The 20,499-nt window shown below is 39.7% G+C and overlaps 2 protein-coding genes across 5 annotated transcripts in view; one reads left to right on the top strand and one right to left on the bottom strand.

Moving 5' to 3' along the window:
- The window catches only part of LOC133528291 (bifunctional glutamate/proline--tRNA ligase), a 112,176-nt gene that overhangs the window by 5,728 nt on the left and 85,949 nt on the right, over nucleotides 1-20,499 (bottom strand). For both annotated transcript variants that reach the window (XM_061865622.1, XM_061865621.1), the window contains exon 27: nucleotides 12,989-13,115. In XM_061865622.1, the coding sequence (XP_061721606.1) occupies nucleotides 12,989-13,115 (127 nt within the window). Of the gene's footprint in view, nucleotides 1-12,988; nucleotides 13,116-20,499 lie in introns of those variants that run through there.
- LOC133528305 (phenoloxidase-activating enzyme-like) lies at nucleotides 1,151-11,943 on the top strand. 3 transcript variants are annotated; one of them, XM_061865645.1, is made up of 10 exons: nucleotides 1,151-1,169; nucleotides 3,497-3,619; nucleotides 3,955-4,112; nucleotides 4,794-4,939; nucleotides 5,720-5,856; nucleotides 7,598-7,760; nucleotides 9,569-9,777; nucleotides 10,350-10,504; nucleotides 11,075-11,171; nucleotides 11,525-11,943. In XM_061865645.1, exons 2-10 carry the CDS (start codon nucleotides 3,562-3,564, stop codon nucleotides 11,683-11,685), a joined length of 1,284 nt encoding a protein of 427 aa, XP_061721629.1. In that variant the 5' UTR covers nucleotides 1,151-1,169; nucleotides 3,497-3,561; the 3' UTR covers nucleotides 11,686-11,943. The 3 variants fall into 3 exon arrangements, with proteins under 3 accessions (XP_061721629.1, XP_061721630.1, XP_061721628.1); XM_061865646.1 differs by lacking the exon at nucleotides 1,151-1,169 and adding an exon at nucleotides 2,771-2,789; XM_061865644.1 differs by lacking the exon at nucleotides 1,151-1,169 and having other exon boundaries at nucleotides 3,362-3,619.

Raw genomic sequence — 20,499 nt, 5'->3', positions numbered from 1 at the left:
AGTTTGTATTGAAAATGAATAAATAATAAAAATAAATAATCAATAAAATATAGGACATTATTACACAAATTGACCAAGTCCCACAGTAAGCTCAATAAGGCTTGTGTTGAGGGTACTTAGACAACGATATATATAATATATAAATATTTATAAATACTTAAATACATAAAAAACACCCATGACTCAGGAACAAATATCCATGCTCATCACACGAATAAATGCCCTTACCAGGATTTGAACCCGGGACCATCAGCTTCGTAGGCAGGGTCACTACCCACTAGGCCAAACAAGTCGGTCATGAATGTATGAAATGAAATGATAACATTGATAATCTTTAGTTTACTTCGGTTATATATATATGATAAAATATTGTTTATTTTATATTCAAATTTGAGAGAGAATCTTTTGTATTTATAATTTCATCCAATCTTATGCAATTTCCTTAATGGTACATGCTACTCTACGTCTAGCCAATTCTTTATTTGATCCATGTAACTTTTCTTAAGGAGTCCCTATCCGCGATTATTTTTCGCATGAGATCGTCGTGTCGTGTTCCATTCCCTATAATTTGACCAATATACTTTTCTGTAAATAAAAAAAAGGTAATTTTACAAAAACTTGTCATTTCAAGGAGTTCCAATTCCCACCCCACATCCCATTACCGGGCTTTGGAAACTGATCAAATTTATAATTGTAAACGAAAATTTGAGCACTTGTGAATGGTTATATATAATAAATGACCTGTTTCATATTTGGGTTTTTAAGTGATATTGACAAGGTCACACTTTTTACTACTAAGGGTTATTTTATTGTTAAGAAGTTATTTATTAACTTCAAATTATAGATTTAGGAATACGTATTACGCAAAAAACTAGAAAAATATGTCATTTAATTAATTTTGATATCCCTATACCAAACCGAATCCGGTCCGGCCGGATCCGGCCGGGTTATGGCCAAAATCCGGCCGGATCCGGCCGGATTGAAAATCAATCCGCTTTGCAATCCCTATATTCGGGTTATTCCCACTAGTCACTGCCAAGTTGTTGTTGTGTTCTTTGTGTCTCTCTATCATTCTTCCATATAAGTGCGACAGTGTCAGTTGCGTTTCAATACTTCTCTACGATCTCTACGGAGCATAAGTGATTTGCACGTTGGCTGCGCGACCATTGGTAACTACTGGGTTTTTTTTTCCCACCGTTTACCAGGGAAAATATCTAAATATTGTAAGAGTTCAATTCAATACTAATGAAAACAGTATAAATAGTATAATATAAATATAAAGTGCTTTAATAAATAATAATTATGAGCGGCATTGTCCGCGCTGCGCTACGTAGTGAGGCGTAAGCTCCATTGACAATAGGTCAGTTTTTATTTTCAGAATTTAGTATTTTAGGGTATTTTCTAAATGGAGTTTTTGAAAGGCAAATTGCCGCTGTAAACTATTTTAAAGCGACAACCACAGAAAACCTAACCTAGGTATGTTCTACCAAAACAAGGCTGATATTTTTTTTGCAATTTGTGAGTTTTGGCTGTCCTTTTTTTGTAGAATAATGACACCATAGTGCATAAATATATGCAAGTAGATTTAGGTAGAAGTAGACGTTGATTGTCAAAACTGGACAAGTGCGAGTGGCACTCGCCCACCGAGGGTTCCGTACAATTGTAACTTATTTTTTATTTTAGTATTTGTTGTTATAGCGGCAACTGGAATACATCATTCGTGAAAATTTTAACTGTCTACTATCACGGTTTATGAGCCACTCGCATGTTTTTGGTAGCTGTAGCTACCAGCTGCAGCTGTCACCCTTGTTTTATTATAATAATAGAAGTCACTGAAACATATCAATCACGTGAGTGGTGAGATACAGCCTTGTGACAGACAGATAGACGGACCCATTGTCCGTCTTAAAATAGGGCCCCGTTTTTACCCTTTGGGTACGGAACCCTAAAAAGAAACATATTAATGTTTGTCTTTTTAACCTTTCGAATGTGTGTGGAGGATTGGTTGTAGGTATAAACTCTAAAATCCAGGACCCAAACCTCGTTAGTGCCAAAAACATGTGTAAAAAATCGGCCAATAGCATGTCGGGCCCTGCTCAGTGTAGGGTTTCATAGTTACCATTCTGTTAGAACATGTCAAATGAGGGTTTTTAATCAGTAAGTTTCATGTACATTACAAGTACAGTCAGCGTCAAATACTTTGTAGCAACCAAAGTAGCCAAATAGTTCGGTACACCATATATTTAGTATGGTGTACCGAACTATTTGGCCACTTTGACTGCTACGAAGTATTTGACGCTGACTGTACAAGGGAATACCTTCGCAGCGCTTTGTACGTCTTTTTACTAAGAGAAGAGTTTTTGCATTAACTCAAAAACGGAATAACAACGAACGGAACGGATAAGAATTTACTTTACGGCTGCACCGATCATGTTCGCTATGGTTTTCATTGAAAGTATTTACTAACCTTCAAATATCAAACATTTATTCAGCAAATAGGGGCACTTTTACATGTATTTTTTTTACAAACAATAAAATTACAAAATACAATTACAAATATGGGATCGATGAAATAATTATATACTTTATTGGACATGTATACAGTCTCTAAATGTCAAATTACGCAAAAAAAAACTATGAAAAAAAAACAACAAATACTAAAATTCTTTAGAGATGTATATATAAGTCTCTAAGTGTCAGTGTGTGTACGTGGAATTGACGGTGATAGTTTAAAAGGTGGTTTTCAAATCGCGGGTCCGCATAAGATCAAAAAGCGAAAATCTTTAAAGGTAAGCGCTAAGGCATTTTTCCGAAATTCCCTATAAAATATTAGACTTCGAACAAGTACTATATTATTTTTTCTTATAAGTTAGAGGGGTTGGGAGGGGGGACATGTTTTTATTCGGAGATATTAGCTTTATCCAAAAAACATTTTTTGAGACTATTTTCGGTTGGGTCAAAGCAAAAAAAAAAAAAAAAAACAAAAAATATCGTTTTGTTTGGGAGGTATCAAAAAATTTTTTTTGTTCTTCATTATATTTTACCATATTACCTTCCGTTCTGTTGCCATACATGGTTTATGTTTCCATGCCAAATTGCAGCTTTATAGCACTAACGATCACGGAGCAACGCCGCGGACGGACGGACGGACATGGCGAAACTATAAGGGTTTCTAGGTGACCATGAAACCCTAAAAACATGCAAAAATATGACTGAAAACTTGGTCGGGATCTTTATCAGACACAGACGATGGTTAATCTAACAATAAGTAATAATCTAATGTATGAATGAATGAATAACGTAACTTCATTTTAGTACGTACAAAGCGTATTGTAGTGTTGCAAAATTCCGGTCTTATAACGCCGCGAAAGATCAACCGTGCAGATGACCTCATCTGGCTTGACCGGTTACTAAGTTAAAATTATGTAGGTACTAGTATATGGATATACCTACCGGCTTGTACAAGGAGCTAATTTATTTAATCTTCTTCCTGTAGTGAATAGCTGCCGAATACCAGCAAGTAATTATAAATTACTGTGACCAGTCAAGTGAAGAGTGGAAATGCCGACGATATGGCTTACAGTTATAACGTTGACTTCTTTATATGTCGTGGAAGGATGTAAGTAAACCAGTTTTTAAGTTATGTTTTTTGAGCAATGTTGTAGCGCTTACTTTTAGTATGTTTGACTAAACGAAATTCTTACACTTCAAGATGTTTTTACTCAAGAACGATGTTAATTCTCGTGTAGGAGTTGGTTAAGATAGAAGTTAAATAAGAGACTCTTTACATCGGTTGAAGAATATTTTTATCCACTGCTCAGTTAAGGAAAACATTGTGAATAATCCAAATACCAATTCCCAATAAGGCCTAGTTTTACTTCTGAGCTTCCAATCAGATGGCACTAGTAAGAAAATATTTTCAAATAAATAATACCAATTTATTATTTTGGACAGATTCTCAGTGTTTAACCGCTGACAGCAAAAGCGGTGAATGCAGGAGTATAGTAGAATGCCCAGAGCTTAGGAGAATAGTAAACAAGACGGAATTGACTCCCTACGATTCCGACTTTCTGAAGAGATCAGGGTGTGGCTTCGCAGACGGCCTTCCTAAGGTACGTTATTCAAAAGTAAAGATAGGCCCGTTCATATAATTTCGACTGAACATTCTCGTTTGGTCTCCGTGGAATGCTACAGCGCGATTCGTTGATGAGTTCGCATCACGCGCGCAATTGGCCGCAACTAGTTGCGTTGGACTGCACGCTTGGCTCGCATTCGTACACAGCGGTGTCACTGAAACCACCATGGCACCATTCTTGGTGGCGTAAGGCCCGTCTTTACGAAGTATTATATAAGTCAATTACTATAACGAAAATACCTAACTATAACGAAGAATACTCCACTAAAGGGCGGTGCCCTTTGTCTTGTCTTAGCGGACAGATTCGGGATGGACATTTACCGAAATAAGATAGCACAGCAGAATGTCTTTGCTCGAACCGTAGAGTAGCCCAACTGAGGAAGTACTTAGTATTAGACGACTAGGTAAGTATGTATTGCTGACTGCTGTGTTTCACCTTTAAATCTGTGCGTGCAATAAATAGAGAAACATGGCGTGAAACAATGAAAAGGGGCGTACTACGACCGCAATGACCACGACTACTCTGACAATAGTACCTATACGACTGAGAAGAACAATAAGTGGAGTAGGACTTTAATTAATTTCGTCAGTGGTAAAGTGGTAATGTCACTCAATCGGTTCGTGGTTGCTTCGAGCAGTAATTGTTATTTAATTTCAGGTGTGCTGCCCAACTACCAACACCTGCCTTACACCGGAGGGCAGCATAGGACAATGTATAAATGTGTTCGATTGTCAGCATATAGCGAAGAGATTGCAATCTCCAAATGTTTCGGATAAGGATAAAGCTTATGTTAACAGTATAAGGTAAGCTTCTGTACTCGTATATCGATTGGAATGATTGGTATAGACTACTTTGAAATTTTCTAGCGTAGGTGGGCATTTCTGTTTAACCTTTTTTGCGTCAACGCCACGTAAAAAATTGCACGTATACAAACCTGACCAAAACTACGATTTGATATGAAGTCGTAGCGTGGGGGGCACGAAATGTACTGCTTGGAAAATTGGGGACAATTTTTTTCTCAGTGTTAATGGAATAAGCTCGTGATTATGAGTAGAAATATTATAAAAATGTCCAATTCTATCAAAAACGTTGGAGACACAGCCTTAAATAGAAATGCCCAGGTACCTACCTAAGCCAGGGCATGTCGCATGTATGGATGCCGAACGATGGACGTAGAAAACCTTGAGTCGAGGCCCAGGGAAGATTAGAGGGGTAGGGGTCGCCCACCAGAAAGATGATTGACGTAAGGCGACACGCGGGCCATGACTGTTTCCAGGTGGCGAGGGACTGAAAGTCTTGGGCGAATTTGGATGAGGCTTATGTCAGAATCAGGCAAACTAAATGCTGCAATGGATATTGCTTACTTAAGCCATGTTATTTGCCAGTATTTCAAGGCTTTGACTTATAGGAATGAGGGTGAACTCATAGCAGAAACCGAGGACGGCAGGACCTTGACGGCAGTGTCCTAAGTTCTAGTGTATATAAAGTAGCGCACGTATGCTATTGCTACGCTTCAGACAGTGAGGGAATTATCACAAGACAAGCTCTATAACACTACGATAAGTATGTATTTTTCCTTCCAGATGTCACAGCCCCACAGGTTTCTACGTGTGCTGTGCGCCTGAGTCGGAGCCCGGTCTTTGCGTGCCTTCCGCGGCGCCCCCCAACCCTAGCAGCGAGTGCTGTGGGGTTGACGGGAGCAGCGGGAACAAGCTAGCTGGTAAGGCGGTCTTGGTCACGACGCGTGAACGAAACAACATTAATAGATATTTGTTTTACAAGGGGGCAAAGTTGTTGTTTAACCGCTCGTGCTAATATTGACACCCGAGCAAGCGAAAGATTCCAAAATTGAGAAGTGGAATCTTGACCATTGCGAGGGTTTCAATGCACGAGGGTTAAACAAACTTTGGCTCCGAGTGAAACACAAAATTTTTCACCACACCAACACGAGGAAACTATTAAACTATGAAATACCAAAAAATTCAAATGAAATCAAATCCAAATTAACGCAATATAAAAATAATCATTCAAAATCATCATTTAAAAGTCAATTCCACTAGCTAACATAAGGAAACAACTCAAAATTTGCATCTGATTACTTTGCCCCACATGTGGATAAAATACAACTTTCTCATTCGTTTTTGAACAATCAAGAGGGCCTTTACCAGTTGGTGTGGTGAAAAAAAAAAACATTCTTATCGTTGTTCGTTATGGTGATTGCGGAACCAGCGTAATAACTAATTAAGCGGTGGGTCAGCACAAGGAGGAACAGAAGAGGGCGTTTGTCAAGTGAGTGAGCAATTCGAATGCTAAAAAAAATCTTAAGCCTCTTGAAGACTTCTAATTTTGCTTAACTGCTGCAGTAATAAAAAAACAGCCCGAAAAACGGTGGTCATAACTTTTGTTTCTACTCGTCGACTGTAATTGAATTAAGATTACGTATACCAAACTGTTATTGGGTAATTTTCATGTATGGGTTCCCAACTCAACTATAATATTCATTTCGAAACGGTTTAGTCAACTATAATGAAATTGACCAATCACAGCTCGCCGCAGTCAAGAGGACGAAACAAAACGATAGCTCAATTTTTTTTAGGTTTTATAGTAGAAACAATTGCTTCATAAGTCATAAACGCACATGTGACACCCTTAATATAGCAACATCCATAGACTACGAAAACCGCTTAGCGTTGCTTGTTAGTATCCATAGGATACAGTGGTCAAAATCAAGAAAAAAACTGTCTATAAATTGAATTTAGCAAGGATCAAGTACCAGGGTCTCATGAGTTACAAGAAGGTGTCGCTGACCAACCCGCCGGGGCGCTTACGTGTATGAATCTATCGCGGCTGCTCGCGTATCTTAAATAGTACTTTTGGTTTGTTTACCTACATGTATCTATTAGTTTAAAATATTATTTTTGTTCACTCGTAGAAAAAGTATAAATACAATAGTGATATAATCAAGTTTTTCAATCTCGTACAAGCAACTTAAACTTTAAGTTACCAAGCTTCGTTGCCTAAACCCGGTACTCGACTGAAAAGCTCTCTAGTATATCACGATTGAAAATACTATTAATTAGCTAAAAAAGACAATAAGTTAAGCCCCCTTGACACTCATTATTCTCAACAATTCAGGGGCCCATTTCTCGAACGGTATTAGTCTAATATTATTAGTGTGTTGTCATGGTAACTCATACGAATTGACAGTTCGTGGACTAATATTAAAGGTTGACTGGAATAGATCCCATACAGGGATAAGTTCGCCTTTGTTGTATTTAATTTACTCTGTAACTGTGTTTTTCGTGTTTTTATTTCTATGTACAATAAAGTATATACATACATACATACTATTAGTCTAATACCGTTCGATAAATGGGCACCTGGTAAGGAAAACATGCAAAAAATTCCAAAACCCTTGCTTTGGAAAATGCTCAGTAAAAATGACAAAAATCGTTTTTCAGGTGGAAACGCAACATCCATCGAACAATACCCGTGGTTAGCGATTATAGAAAATAAAAGGAGTGACATAACGAGGGTAGTTTGTGGCGGCGCGCTCATTTCCGGCCGCTATGTGCTGACGGCGGGCCACTGTGTGAGGGGCTTGGCTTCTAACGCTGGGACACCGTAAGATACTTTCATTAGTCATGGCAGGGTAATAGAAAGCAAAATAAGCGTCATAACTGAGGTAGTTTGCGGGGGTGCACTTATTTCTAGACGCGATGTGCTGACGGCGGGCTACTGTATTGTATGAAGGGCTTGCCTTCCACCGCTGGAACACCGTAAGATACTTTTCCTACTCCTCTACTGTTATCTGTCATTTATGCATTCATTAACACGAATATAAGAACATACATAAAAGGTTTCAAGAAAAGTCTATATTGTCTATTCCTCATAACAAACAGCTCTTGTGCTTTTAATCGCTAAAACGTTACTGCGATTAATGGCTACCAACCTAACAAAATCAAAACGAATACAGTTTTAAACTAAGTGCATTACTGCCAACTTACAAAATATTCATTTGGTTGCATAGTAAAAACAATTAATTCATAATTCATAAGTCAGAAACACGCATGTGACACCCGTAATATAGCAACACCCATAGACTACGAAGACCGCTTAGCGTTGCTTGTTAGTCTCCGTAGGCTACGGTGGCCAAAATCGAGAAAAATATGTCCAAAAATTTAATTTAGCAAGTAGCAAGTACCAGGGCCTCATGAGTTACGAGAAGGTGTCGCCGACCGGCCGGCCGCGGCCCGGGGCGGACCGGGCGCGTAACAAGGTATGCTCGCGCGTCTTGGCTATATACTTTTGCTTTGTTTACCTAAATTAAGATTTATTTTTGTTGACTCGTAGGAAAAGTATTGTATGCAACGTTGTATAAGTAGGTCAAAAAATGCTCGTGGCGTATTCCTTTACAATGTTCGCCTACGCCTTCGGCTCCGGCTCACATTGTAACTCACGCCACTCGCCTTTTTTGACCCTTCTTATACAACTGTTGCATAAAATACTATTCCTTGGTCACCATTACGGGGTTGGACTCGAACGCTGGGACGCCGTAAGATACGTTCCTTAGATATGGCAGGGTCGCCATGCAAGGCCATATTTGACCATACAAGTTAAGTCTAGGTTAGTATGGTACGTAGAAAAGAGAACAAGAGAAAAGTTAAAGGTGGTTTGCGACTCTATGAAGGGCTTTGACGCTCTAAAACTTGGTCATCACTCATCGTATTTTATTTCTTCTGCGTTTGTAATCGTAACTGATTAACGCGTTATGGCATTACACTTATTTTTTATCAATGAAATTATATTTTTACGAAAAAAAATTATAAAATTACGACAAAATACTTTATCAAAGTGTTGTCAACCTAACCTATTTCTGGATACATGCATGTATAGACCGTGGGCCAATTAAACCCGACAGATTTTTAACCACGCATTCCTGAGGTCATAAGGAACAAAAAATGTTATATGAGTTTCGGCCAAATTCGCCAAAAAAATTTTTTTTTGCCGAAAAAAAAATTTCTTTTTGCGTTTTCTGCACACGACACGATATTTATTTTTACACCTTGGTGAAAAAAAATCATTACAACGGATAAGTAAAGTTTTTATTTATTTACAGACGTAAATTGCGAGTTTCCTTTAAAACTTTAATATCTGTCAGTAGGTATGTCTAAACCAAGTCACATAGTGGCAGCGTCACGGCTAAAAAGGCGTTTTTGACTAAGTTATAAAAGAAACAAATTTTCACAGAAATTGTCATTATCTCTGAAACAAGACCGATTTCAGAAAACATTATATGACATTTTAGTCTCTAAATGCGGTCAAGAATACACCTTTAAAATCTGTCGGGTTTAATTGGCCCACGGTGTATACTGTAACTGTACTTCATCATACCCGTGTGAAAAATACTTTTTATTAGGTATTGTTTCTAGAGCAACCGTGCGCCTGGGCGAATACGATATTTCAAACCCCGGTGCGGACTGCGTGCCCGTCGAAGGGGGGGACGGTATGGACTGCAACGAAGAACCAGTAGTCATCCCTATCGAACGGGTCATACCCCATCCAGACTTCGACCCGACCAATCGATTAAGGAGGAACGACATCGCTCTGCTGAGATTGTCGAGACTTGCGCCTTATACAGGTACACTAAAGGAGATATGAACTGCAAAGAAGTACTAGTGACCATCTCCATCGAAGGAGACCTGTCTGGTGCATCAATTCTTCTCTTTTGTCAAGTCACAGACTAAAAGTATACGATAGGATGTAATATACAAAGATACGGCATGGTGTCTTTGTATGTTGTGATTTAACGCAAGACCTTACACTCCACGATATTATTTCGAACCCATTTAAGTTCTTACCTCTAATAGATAATACCCAATACCCAATCGCGATATTGGCCTAGCGGTAAGAGCGTGCGACTTGCAATCCGGAGGTCGCGGGTTCAAACCCCGGCCGCCATATTTACCAGTCGCTTTTCGGTGAAGGAAAACATCGTGAGGAAACCGGACTAATCCCAACAAGGCCTAGTTTACCCTTGGAAGGTCAGATGGCAGTCGCTTTCGTAAAAACTAGTGCCTACGCCAAATCTTGGGATTAGTTGTCAAGCGGACCCCAGGCTTCCATGAGCCGTGGCAAATGTGCCGGGACAACGCGAGAAAAAAAAAAACCCAATCGCGATATTCGAGATTCGAGATTTTTTTTACATTTCAGATTTCATCAGGCCCATCTGCCTCCCAACGAGCGATTTGACCGCCCAGTTTCCGTCCTCCGAGAGGCTATTCGCGGCAGGCTGGGGGCCTAACAATGAAACGCATTCAAACAGTGACGTCAAGCTACACGTAGACTTGCCTTACAAGAGTATTGAGGTACTAATATAAAAATACTATTTTCTCAAATATGCATCGAAATATATTGTGTTGCGCGCGCCTAAGGGAGACGGCGGCAATAGATTTACGTATTACCGACCTAGACAATGTGGCCGCCCACTTTCCGTCCTCTGAGAGGCAATTCGCAGCAGCCTGGGGACACAATACTTAGGGACCACAGAAAAAATACCTTATGACTGGTCTGTGTTAGGGACCCAATAATGAAATAATCACACGGACTATATTTTTAAGGGCTGAAACTAAGCAAATTCTTAAAAGATTAAAGTTGGCTTGACAGAAAAAAAACACTTAAACATGTATAATTTTCATTTATTTTCATATCTATCTTTTAATATAATTTATGTAAAACAGGCGAAACGCGTTGCGAAACGGCGCAACAAAATATCATACAGATTCTATTGAAATGAATCTAATCGAAGTCTCATACGTATTTTGTAATTGTTATAATACAAGTGAGTTCCTTACTTCCTGGGAATCATGACAAAATAATAACATATGTAACTCCAGGGGCCTAGGATGTAAAGATTTATTTATTTTTCTATATTTCAGTCCTGTCAACCAGCTTACGACATGCCAAAACGCCGCATCACCTTGTGGGAGAACCACATATGCGCCGGAGGCGAAAAGGGCAGGGATACGTGCAAAGGTAAACTGTCTAATGCATAGACTTAGTAATATATTCTATATCTTCATCAGTCTTTTTATGACACAAAAACAGATCATGCGTTTACTAGATATTCAAGAGCTAACGTTTACCGTCTAAACGTATAGTACCGTCATATACTTGAGCCTTCAAATTTGGAATAATATTTTGGACTACATGGCACTCAAATCCTTTATGCCAATTTTCACCATTTTGAACAAAAAACAAAACGACAGAAAATTATTATCTAACTAACGTGCTCACAAAATTTGACGAGAATCAATTGAGATGCAGAGGAGAACATCCGGACATACGAAAGCATTTTTGCATTGGTAAAACTTTATTTTTGTTAACAGGGGACTCTGGAGGCCCTCTAATGTACGCCAAGACGGACGTGTTCGAGGTAGTGGGCATCGTCAGTTTCGGCCCCGATCCGTGCGGGCTCGTGAACGTGCCCGGAGTGTACACTAAGGTGTTCGCGTACTTGCCGTGGATTAGGAGCAATATTCACCCTTGATTTAACAATATATTCTAGATGTGTATATCAAAAAAATGTAATAAGTAAACTAAGTAGCCTTTCCGAACCATTTTGTAAAAAATCCAATTTAAAAAAATAAATATTATTTACTTATCGAAATTCATAAGAATTTGTTGAGAAATGTAGAGAGGAACAGCCGGTCAGCCGAAGAGATATTCAAAAGCATTTTTCCCCAAGTTGAAACGTAGACGCTTTGCGCTCACTCGGTCAATTAGAAAATAAACATAAAATCCTAAACTAACGTGTTATATTTAAAATATTTATGTGAGTTCTGTACCCCTAGTGTAAATAAATTCGATTTCGAAACGTGACGTACGCGTTTGCGTTTAGTCTCATTATGTATTGGATTTAGAAAGAGCGCGCCAAGCGGGACGTTTTGGAAACTCAAAATCCTATACAAAATGAGACTTAACGCAAACGCGTTCGTCACGTTATGATGTCGATCAAATTTACACTAGGGGTACTGATCTTGACGAACGGAACGAATGGTCGAATAGACACACATGAAAAAAAATACGAAGATAATATTACTGAAATTTAAAACGGCGCTGAAAGTTCATGTCTGTATCGAATATAATTGCTGGACATATAACAATGGATAGGTTATAGTCATCATAAGGAGCAAAAAAATACTACCATATTTATTTCTATACCTACGAAGAAATCTGTTATTGTTAATTAATTTTCGCATTCCATTAATCTTTGTCATACTCGCTGTTAAACATAAGCTGGTCTCTTTCTCTTTCGATGTACTCTGTTAGTACGTGAACATTTCTCGCCTGCATAGGCGGTGTATTCTCATCTGTACCCGCCCACCGGTCAGAGGGCGGGGACAGTTAAGAATGAATCCTTCCCATCTGTGCCCGGCGGGCATTTTTATTTCACGAATTGGAAATTTAAATGTTCAATATCAAAATCGATATTTGTATAATAAAAAACACAGGAATAAACCGAGGCGGTCACAAATGGGAAGGATTCATTCTCATTTGTTCCCGCCCGCCACAGTTGGAAATAGGGTAATTCACCCGCCAGGGACGGTTGGGAATGAATCCTTCCCATCGGTGAGCGGCGGGGAGAGATGGGAATGAAACTATTCTCATCTGAGACCACCGGGGACAGATGGGAATACACGGGCGCGACTAAAGGCTACTTATACAATTTGTACAAGGTAAACGCCTATAATTCCACCAGCCCAAACCGAAATGTTGTTTACAGCCTCTACGGTGCGTAGTTCAAGACTCCTCAATATTCAGAAGCTGCAAGTTTTAACATGTCCACTTACCAATAGTCCTAGTGGTGAGACCCCACGAGTTCTGGAAGACGTATTTCTTCTCCTGTGTGTCCGGGTCGTCATATACGATTTCGAACATTTTTGAGAAGTTCTGACCCAAGTGGTGACTCGTCGCGCCCTGTTATAAAATATACATAGTAAACACCTATAATGGAACAGTCACCAGTAATGGGATGGTATAGACAAATCCTGTAAAACAAGTATTTACCATCACTTTTTAACTGCTGGCAACATTTTACCATAAACAAGAACCAAAGAGCCGCTTAAGTTTAATTTTTCATTGATATAGATAGATAGAATATTCTTTATCGGCACACCTCAGTAAAAATATACAAGAAAAATAAACAATTGATTAAATTTACAGGCAGACAACAGGCGGTCTTATCGCTAAAAAGCGAGCTCTTCCAGATATTTGTTAGTTTGAAAATTAATTGCGCCATACATCCCATGACTGGAGCAAAAAACCACAATTTTAATTGGTTTATAACATTGAAACCAATTGCAGAATAGAAAACATAGAGGATGAATTGGACATTCAACTTTTAAAGCGCAATCGGTAGAAATTTTACAGGTGCAGGTGAAATATCAAAAATACTCCAATTTTTTTCTTATATATATTCCATATCCCATGATTGGTGCCGTTAACATATAATAATTAATAATTTTACATTCCGTCTAAGAAATTCAACTCTGTACCGACAAAATGTGAAAGTGCCACTATACACGTCATATTTTCATAAGAATTTGACGTTTATGACGCCATTTGGTTTTAGGTTAGTTTGTAGATCTAGCCTACTTCCTTAAGAACTACCACATAAAATTTAACTATTTAGAATTTTACAGTACATATGGTGCTACTTTATATAGATATATATAGAATCTTTATTTCGAACCATGTAAGTCCATAGATTGTAAGTATCTTAACTAGACATAAAAATAGAGGTTAGTAAATTATACAACTACTTATCTGTACTTTTCTACACTAAAAGAACTTATATTAACACAATTACCATTTTACTACGAAATAGATAACCTGAATTTATCTATTTCGACCTAAAACGAGCAATAGCCCCTATCTGCCCAACCCAGTACATTAACATTGGGCAATCATATCGATCTGCGAATACACTCAGAATACTGTTGGTACTTTTTCTGACTCGGCTTAGCATCGACACGATTTTCTTGCGTAGTATGGCTTGAAAACCGTCCGTGCGAGCCTCGGTGAACATACCCGAGGCACTACACCACCTCGGTAGCCCCAACAGCATCCTGAATGCATTGTTATATTGAACGCGCAGGGCGTTAAAGGCTCTTTTGGTATACTTAACCCACAGGCTGCTAGAGTAGAACGACTGACAGAATGCCTTAAACAGTACGATTTTGACATCCGCTGAACATCGAGCAAACCTGCGGGCCAGCATGTTTGACCTTACCGCCAACGCCCTGCGCTCCCGCTCAATATCTAGGTCATCACTAAGGTCATGTGTTATCATATGCCCCAGATATTTTACACTTTCCACGACCGAGAGAGGGGTCCCCTGCAGTTCAACCCTCGGTTTAAACGTTGGTGCTTTCGTCCCCGCCTTGAACACCATTACCTCGCTTTTCCTGGGGTTGTACTGCAGGCCATGAACTTTAGCGTACTCCTCACATACCGCCAACATCTTTCTTAGAGCACCGATCGACGGACTCAACAGCACCATGTCGTCCGCATAACTGATGTTATTTATGCTGACACCATCTATGTAGCATCCGACATGCATGCTGTTGAGCCCAACCATCAACTCATCCAAGTAAAAGTAAGTAAGTAAGTAAGTAAATATTCTTTATTGCACCACAAAGAAGACAAATTAAAAAAAAACAGATTTACAATGTAAAGAAAGGTAGCAACAGGCGGTCTTATCGCTGTAAGCGATCTCTTCCAGACAACCTTAGGGTAGCAGGATATAAAGAACAGTAAGTTTTTAGAACAGGTAGTGCACGAATGAATTAGAGGAATAGGAAAATTACACATACATGAAGCAGACAGTACATACAGTACATTTACAATTTAAATAAACATATAAATATAACAATACATACCTATATTAAAATAAATAAATATTAGATACATATCTAAATATACATACATACATAATATAACACAGCGGCACATTAAGAAAGAGACAAGTAATGATTTTTCAGTAGGGTTTTAAAGCTTTGAAGAGTTTTCGCACACCTAATATCTAAGGGCAGGCTGTTCCACAGCCGAACAGCTCGAAAAGTGAAAGAGTCAGTATAATATTTTGTAGAGGATGGAGGGGGAACAAGTAGATATTTCCGTGAAGGCCTGACGGAGGAGAGATATGTAAAACGCTCTTTAAGATATGGGGGAGTAGAGGGGTTGAAAAGAACGCTATAAAGAAGATTGAGAATATGAGAATTACGACGAAGACGTATAGGGAGCCACTTGAGCTGGGCACGGAAGTTGGAAATATGGTCAAATTTGCGAAGTCCAAATATAAATCTAATACAGAGATTTTGCAAGCGCTCAAGTTTATTGAGCTGGTCCTCATTAAGATCCAGATAACTGATGTCAGCATAGTCTAGTATAGGCATAAGAAGGGATTGTGCAAGCGCAATTTTGGTGGCTAATGGCAAGAAGTTACGTAGTCGGCGAAGTGAACCCATTGAAGCAAACATCTTTCTGCTTACCTCGCCAATCTGGGGTATCCAAGATAAAGTACGGTCTATTATGATTCCTAGGTTTTTAACTTGATGTGAGAAGGGAATGTGAACACCATCAAACATTACGTCAGGTAGCAGAGAAAAATCAATCCTAGGAATTAATTTAGAACTACCTACAATTATCGCTTGGGTTTTACTTGGGTTGACCTTAAGCCCATATCGCCTACTCCAGTCTGAGATGCAATCCAAGTCACGATTTATGGAGTTGATAATTATAGGTAGATTGCTAATGATGCCTTGAGAATAAATTTGGAGGTCGTCGGCATAAAGGTGGTATGATGAAGAGATACTACTGGTAATGGAATTTATGAAAATAGAGAAAAGAAGAGGAGACAGCACGCCACCCTGCGGAACGCCAGCCAGCGTGCTGCACCACGAAGAACGAAGAGAATCAACCTTAACGCGTTGTCGACGACCTTTTAAGTAACTAATAAACCAATCAATCACCGCAGGAGATATGTTAAGAGAATGCAGAATACCGAGCAGAACGTCAAAATCAACAGTGTTAAACGCGTTACTGAAATCCAACAGCGTTAACACGGTGACCTTTCTGTTATCCATCCCAGCGCGAATGTCGTCGGTGATTTTTACAAGAGCGGTAGTCGTACCATGACCCGAGCGGAAACCGGACTGAAAAGGATTTAGGAGCTCATGCCTATTTAAGAAAGATGTTAATTGATGATGCACTAGGCGCTCAAGGACTTTGGAAAGGAAAGGGAGGATACAAATTGGGCGATAGTCAGAAAAAGAAGTAGGATTTGTCTTTTTAGGGAGGGGGATGACGTCAGCGTCTTTCCAAAGTGAAGGAAAAATGTTACAAGAAATCGAGTGGTTTAGGATGTGGGTAACAATAGGTACTAGGAGATCAATAAGAGGAAGGATCATGTTACGACTTACGCTGTCCGACCCGACGGCATTGGAGGAAATAGCTAAAATATTCTTCTTAACATCACTGTCGGTGAATTGAGTGAAAGAGAAGGAGGGATGCTCAGGAGTTGAGATGTTAGAAAGGTAGTTGAGAGTATCAGATTTTGCTGGCCCAGAAAAAGTGGCAGAAGTAGAGAAGTGCTGATTCAGAAGATCAAAATCAATATCTGTGCAAATGGAATTATGTGTAGATTTCCCAACTCCCAATGACCTAAGAAATCTCCAGACCTTAGTAGGATCACCATTTTCGACAGACTTGTGGATGTGACGCCTCTGGGCATCACGACACACAGTACTGCATCTATTTCGTAATGCATGATACCTGCATTTGTTTTTTTCAGACGGGTTACGTTTATATTTCGACTTAGCCAGATTTTTCTTAGATATCAGTGACTTAATATCCTCAGTCAACCAGGGAGCAGGAACATGCTTGATTTTGATTGGGCGTATCGGAGCATGAACATCGTAGAGTTGAGTAAGAAGGGAGTTAAACAGAGATACTTTTTCATCTACGGTATCCGCCTCCAGGATCACATTCCAATTAGCTGAAAGAGCATCTTCGCGAAGCTTGTCAACATTCATCCGACCAAAACTGCGTTGCAGAAGAACCTTAGGAGATACCTTAGGGGGACGGATTTTGTATGAAAGAAACAGAAGATGATGATAGGAAAAGGCGTCCGCAGAGTACTGATTATATCTGGCAACATGATCAATAGAGGAGACCAGAGTTAGATCCAGAAGCGATGGAGCACAATTTGGAAAGTGATGTGTAGGTTCGGAAGGTAAAATGGTCATGTTGCAAGCATCGACAATAGATTTTAGAGAGTTTGAGCGAAAGTCATTTTTGAGTAAGCATGTATTAAAATCGCCCATAATAATATGGTGATTGTAAGATGGTAGAAGATCTTCAAGAAGCTTTTCGAAACAGTCAAAGTAGTTAACTCGAAGAGAGGGAGAATAGAAAACGCCAAGAAGGAGTTTTGAGTGAGAGAAGCTCAGCTCAAGAAACAAGTACTCTGCGGTGTCAGAAGAAAGTGGTTGAGGCGACATGGTAAGAATAGAGAAAGGTATATGAGAACGGATATATATCGCAACCCCTCCACCTCCACGACACGTCCGGTCATTCCTTACTAAACGGAAACCTGGTAAGGAATAAGATGTTGAGGGTAAGCAGGGTTTCAGCCAAGATTCCGAAACGAGAATAGCATCTATTTTACAAGATTCGAAGGTCATCAAAAAGTCAGTAAAATGGGCGGGTATGCTTTGCGCGTTTATATGGACTATATTGAGGTTTTTGGGAACGTCAACGAGTTGTCTGTCAAGTACGTCATGAAGAGGGGGAGGGAGGCTGTGAAAACTCTCATCATCTAAATCAGAAGAAAAGGAAACAAAATCATCACCATCACTATTAAAGCTTAAATTACTTGAATGTGACATATGCCTTTGTGTATAAATATATAATAATAAATATAAAAATATATAAATTAAATAAGAGCAAATAAGACTAAATACTTTTTAAATTAAAACTATTAATTTGTTCAATAATCTGAGTACCCGCCAGCAGTATGAATCACAGAAAAAACAACTTAAATGATATTAATTTTAAGGTAACAATAATTTTGACGTAGAACGAAACGCTTTTGTTAAACGGCAACATTGCATACAACGTCATCTGTCATGCCATTGTCAAGAAGGTTCAACAAGTGTTAACCGGCTAAACTAAATATACAATAATATCAGTACAGATTTAACAAACTAGAAGAAGGTAGAAATACACAGCAAAATAACACGGACAAGAAAAGGAGTGGGTTGGAAATGAACTAAAAAGTACTGACGTAAGAAGAGTTACAACAAGAAACATGATACAAATAATCAATCAAGCTCGAGGCTTTATAGTGGCTTGCCGTTTCACCTTTCCGGCTCGTTGACTCGCAGATTGACCTGGGGGACCTACATCATTTGCCTTGGTAGCCGGCTGAGCCGAAGCCACTGCCTGTACAAGGTCGAAATCTGCACGACGAGACACGCAGCTGCGTTTGCCATCTTTGCCCAAAACGTAGATGTTGCCGTCTCGCGTAAAACAGCTCCGGACTCCGAAACGTTCCCTAGCCGCCATAAAGAGTTCATGTCGAGGCGCTGTTAAGAACTCCGACATTACTACACCGGAGCCTTTCAATTTCGTTTTGCCAAACCAGATGTTGTTGCGATCAGATAACTCACGGAACTTAACCAATATGCATCTGGATTGGTTGCCTCGAGGCCGACCCATGCGATGACTCCGCGCGATGTCTTCTATAGCCAGGTCACACTGAAGATGCTCCTTCAGCAACTCGACAACCCGTGCTGATGTATCCTCTCCACTAGCCTCAGCCACGCCATGGAAAAGGAGTATCTTCCGCCGTGATCGCATCTCCAGGGCGTCCACTTGCTGAGCCAGGAACTCCACTTGATGCTGCAGGGCTTCCAGTGACTTCAAAATAAATGCTCGGAAGGCCTCAAATTGCGAAGCAACCGATGCTACAGTGGGACTACCCGGAGTGGCTTTGTCAATCTGGCCCTGGAACTCCACCATCTTTGAGTTGAACTGCTCCGACATTTCCGCCATTGACTTCTTAATTGATTCCATTGTGCCAGTGACAGTGACCTTAGTGGTGTGAAGGTTAAGTTGGTTCAGATTTGAGAGAAAAGCTAAGAGAACTGCTGGTAGGTAGCTTTTATCACCTAAACATTAAATTAACATAAAATTTTAGCTAAAATAATTACTTTCTAGTAAAAAATAAAAATATTAAAAACAGATGATGTGTTACTCGTTTTCTTTGCCTACCCTCCTCCGCCAGCTGCAAGTTAAACAGCCTGGGAGAAGTAAGCCCCCCCTGCCTAACTCCGCACTCTAGCCTGTACTCTGAGGAAAAACTATCCGCCCATCTCACCTGATTCACTTGATTTTGATACCAGTGTTTTAGGATACTTATAACTTCTGCCTGCACGCCTGAAACCTCTAGCTTTTTCCATAGGATGTCGTACTCTACTCTATCAAAAGCTTTCGACAAATCGAGGAAACAGGCGTACACTGGCGTTTTTCTTCGCGTATAATACCCCACCGTACTTTTCAGACACAGAATGGCATTTTCCGTGGAAAGTTCAGGTCTGAAACCGAACTGATTGTCCTGTACCTTTAGGTGCCCTTCAAGTATAGAGTCTAGCATACGGTCAAGTATCTTCGCCGCTGTAGTGGCAAGTGATATCGGCCGATAGTTGTCCCTGTTTGACAGGTCTCCGGTTTTGTTCTTCACCACGGGTACCACTATAGTTCTCATAAAAGCCTCTGGTAGATATGAGTGGCGCAAGCATAAACTAAGGAACATAGCTAGTACACGCGGCAAGTGATCCCCAGCATATTTAAAATGCTCAATACTGAGACCGTCATGACCCGGTGACTTACCTCTTTTCATTTTGTTAATGGCTATAGCCACTGCTTTAGCTGTAAAGATAGTCCCGGTCATAACAGTCCCACCACGGAGCACTTCACCTGATGGGTGCAGAGTATTCGGACTAAGACCTAACAGTGACTTGACCTTAAAATGGTTCTTAAATAGCTCGGCTATATCACTAGAGTTACACTTATCCCCTACGCTCATAGGGAGGCCAGTCTTCACATTCATTGTCTTTGTACCTTTCCAAAATTGTTTAAAATCACCATCTTTATGGGCCAGGGCTAACTTATCCATCTTAAATTGATCTTGTCTATCCTGGCACCATTTTAATTTGGACTTAAACAATTTTTTGCTCTCCGACATTAAGTCATACCATCTCCCGCGCATGGGCTTCCCCATTAAGACCCATTGCTG

The sequence above is a fragment of the Cydia pomonella genome, chromosome 19, assembly GCF_033807575.1.
Source record: "Cydia pomonella isolate Wapato2018A chromosome 19, ilCydPomo1, whole genome shotgun sequence".
Taxonomy (NCBI): Eukaryota; Metazoa; Arthropoda; class Insecta; order Lepidoptera; family Tortricidae; genus Cydia; species Cydia pomonella.
The sequence above is the reverse complement of the archived record's forward strand: the minus strand, read 5'-3'. Positions and strand labels throughout refer to the sequence as shown.

What these genes read in the sequence shown, in the direction of transcription:
- LOC133528305 (XM_061865645.1), top strand. Translation starts at nt 3,562, where the DNA reads ATGCCGACGATATGGCTTACAGTTATAACGTTGACTTCTTTATATGTC. An exon ending in TCGCAGACGGCCTTCCTAAG is followed by an intron (nt 4,113 to 4,793) that starts GTACGTTATTCA and finishes ATTTAATTTCAG; the next exon opens with GTGTGCTGCCCAACTACCAA. An exon ending in GCTTCTAACGCTGGGACACC is followed by an intron (nt 7,761 to 9,568) that starts GTAAGATACTTT and finishes TATTGTTTCTAG; the next exon opens with AGCAACCGTGCGCCTGGGCG.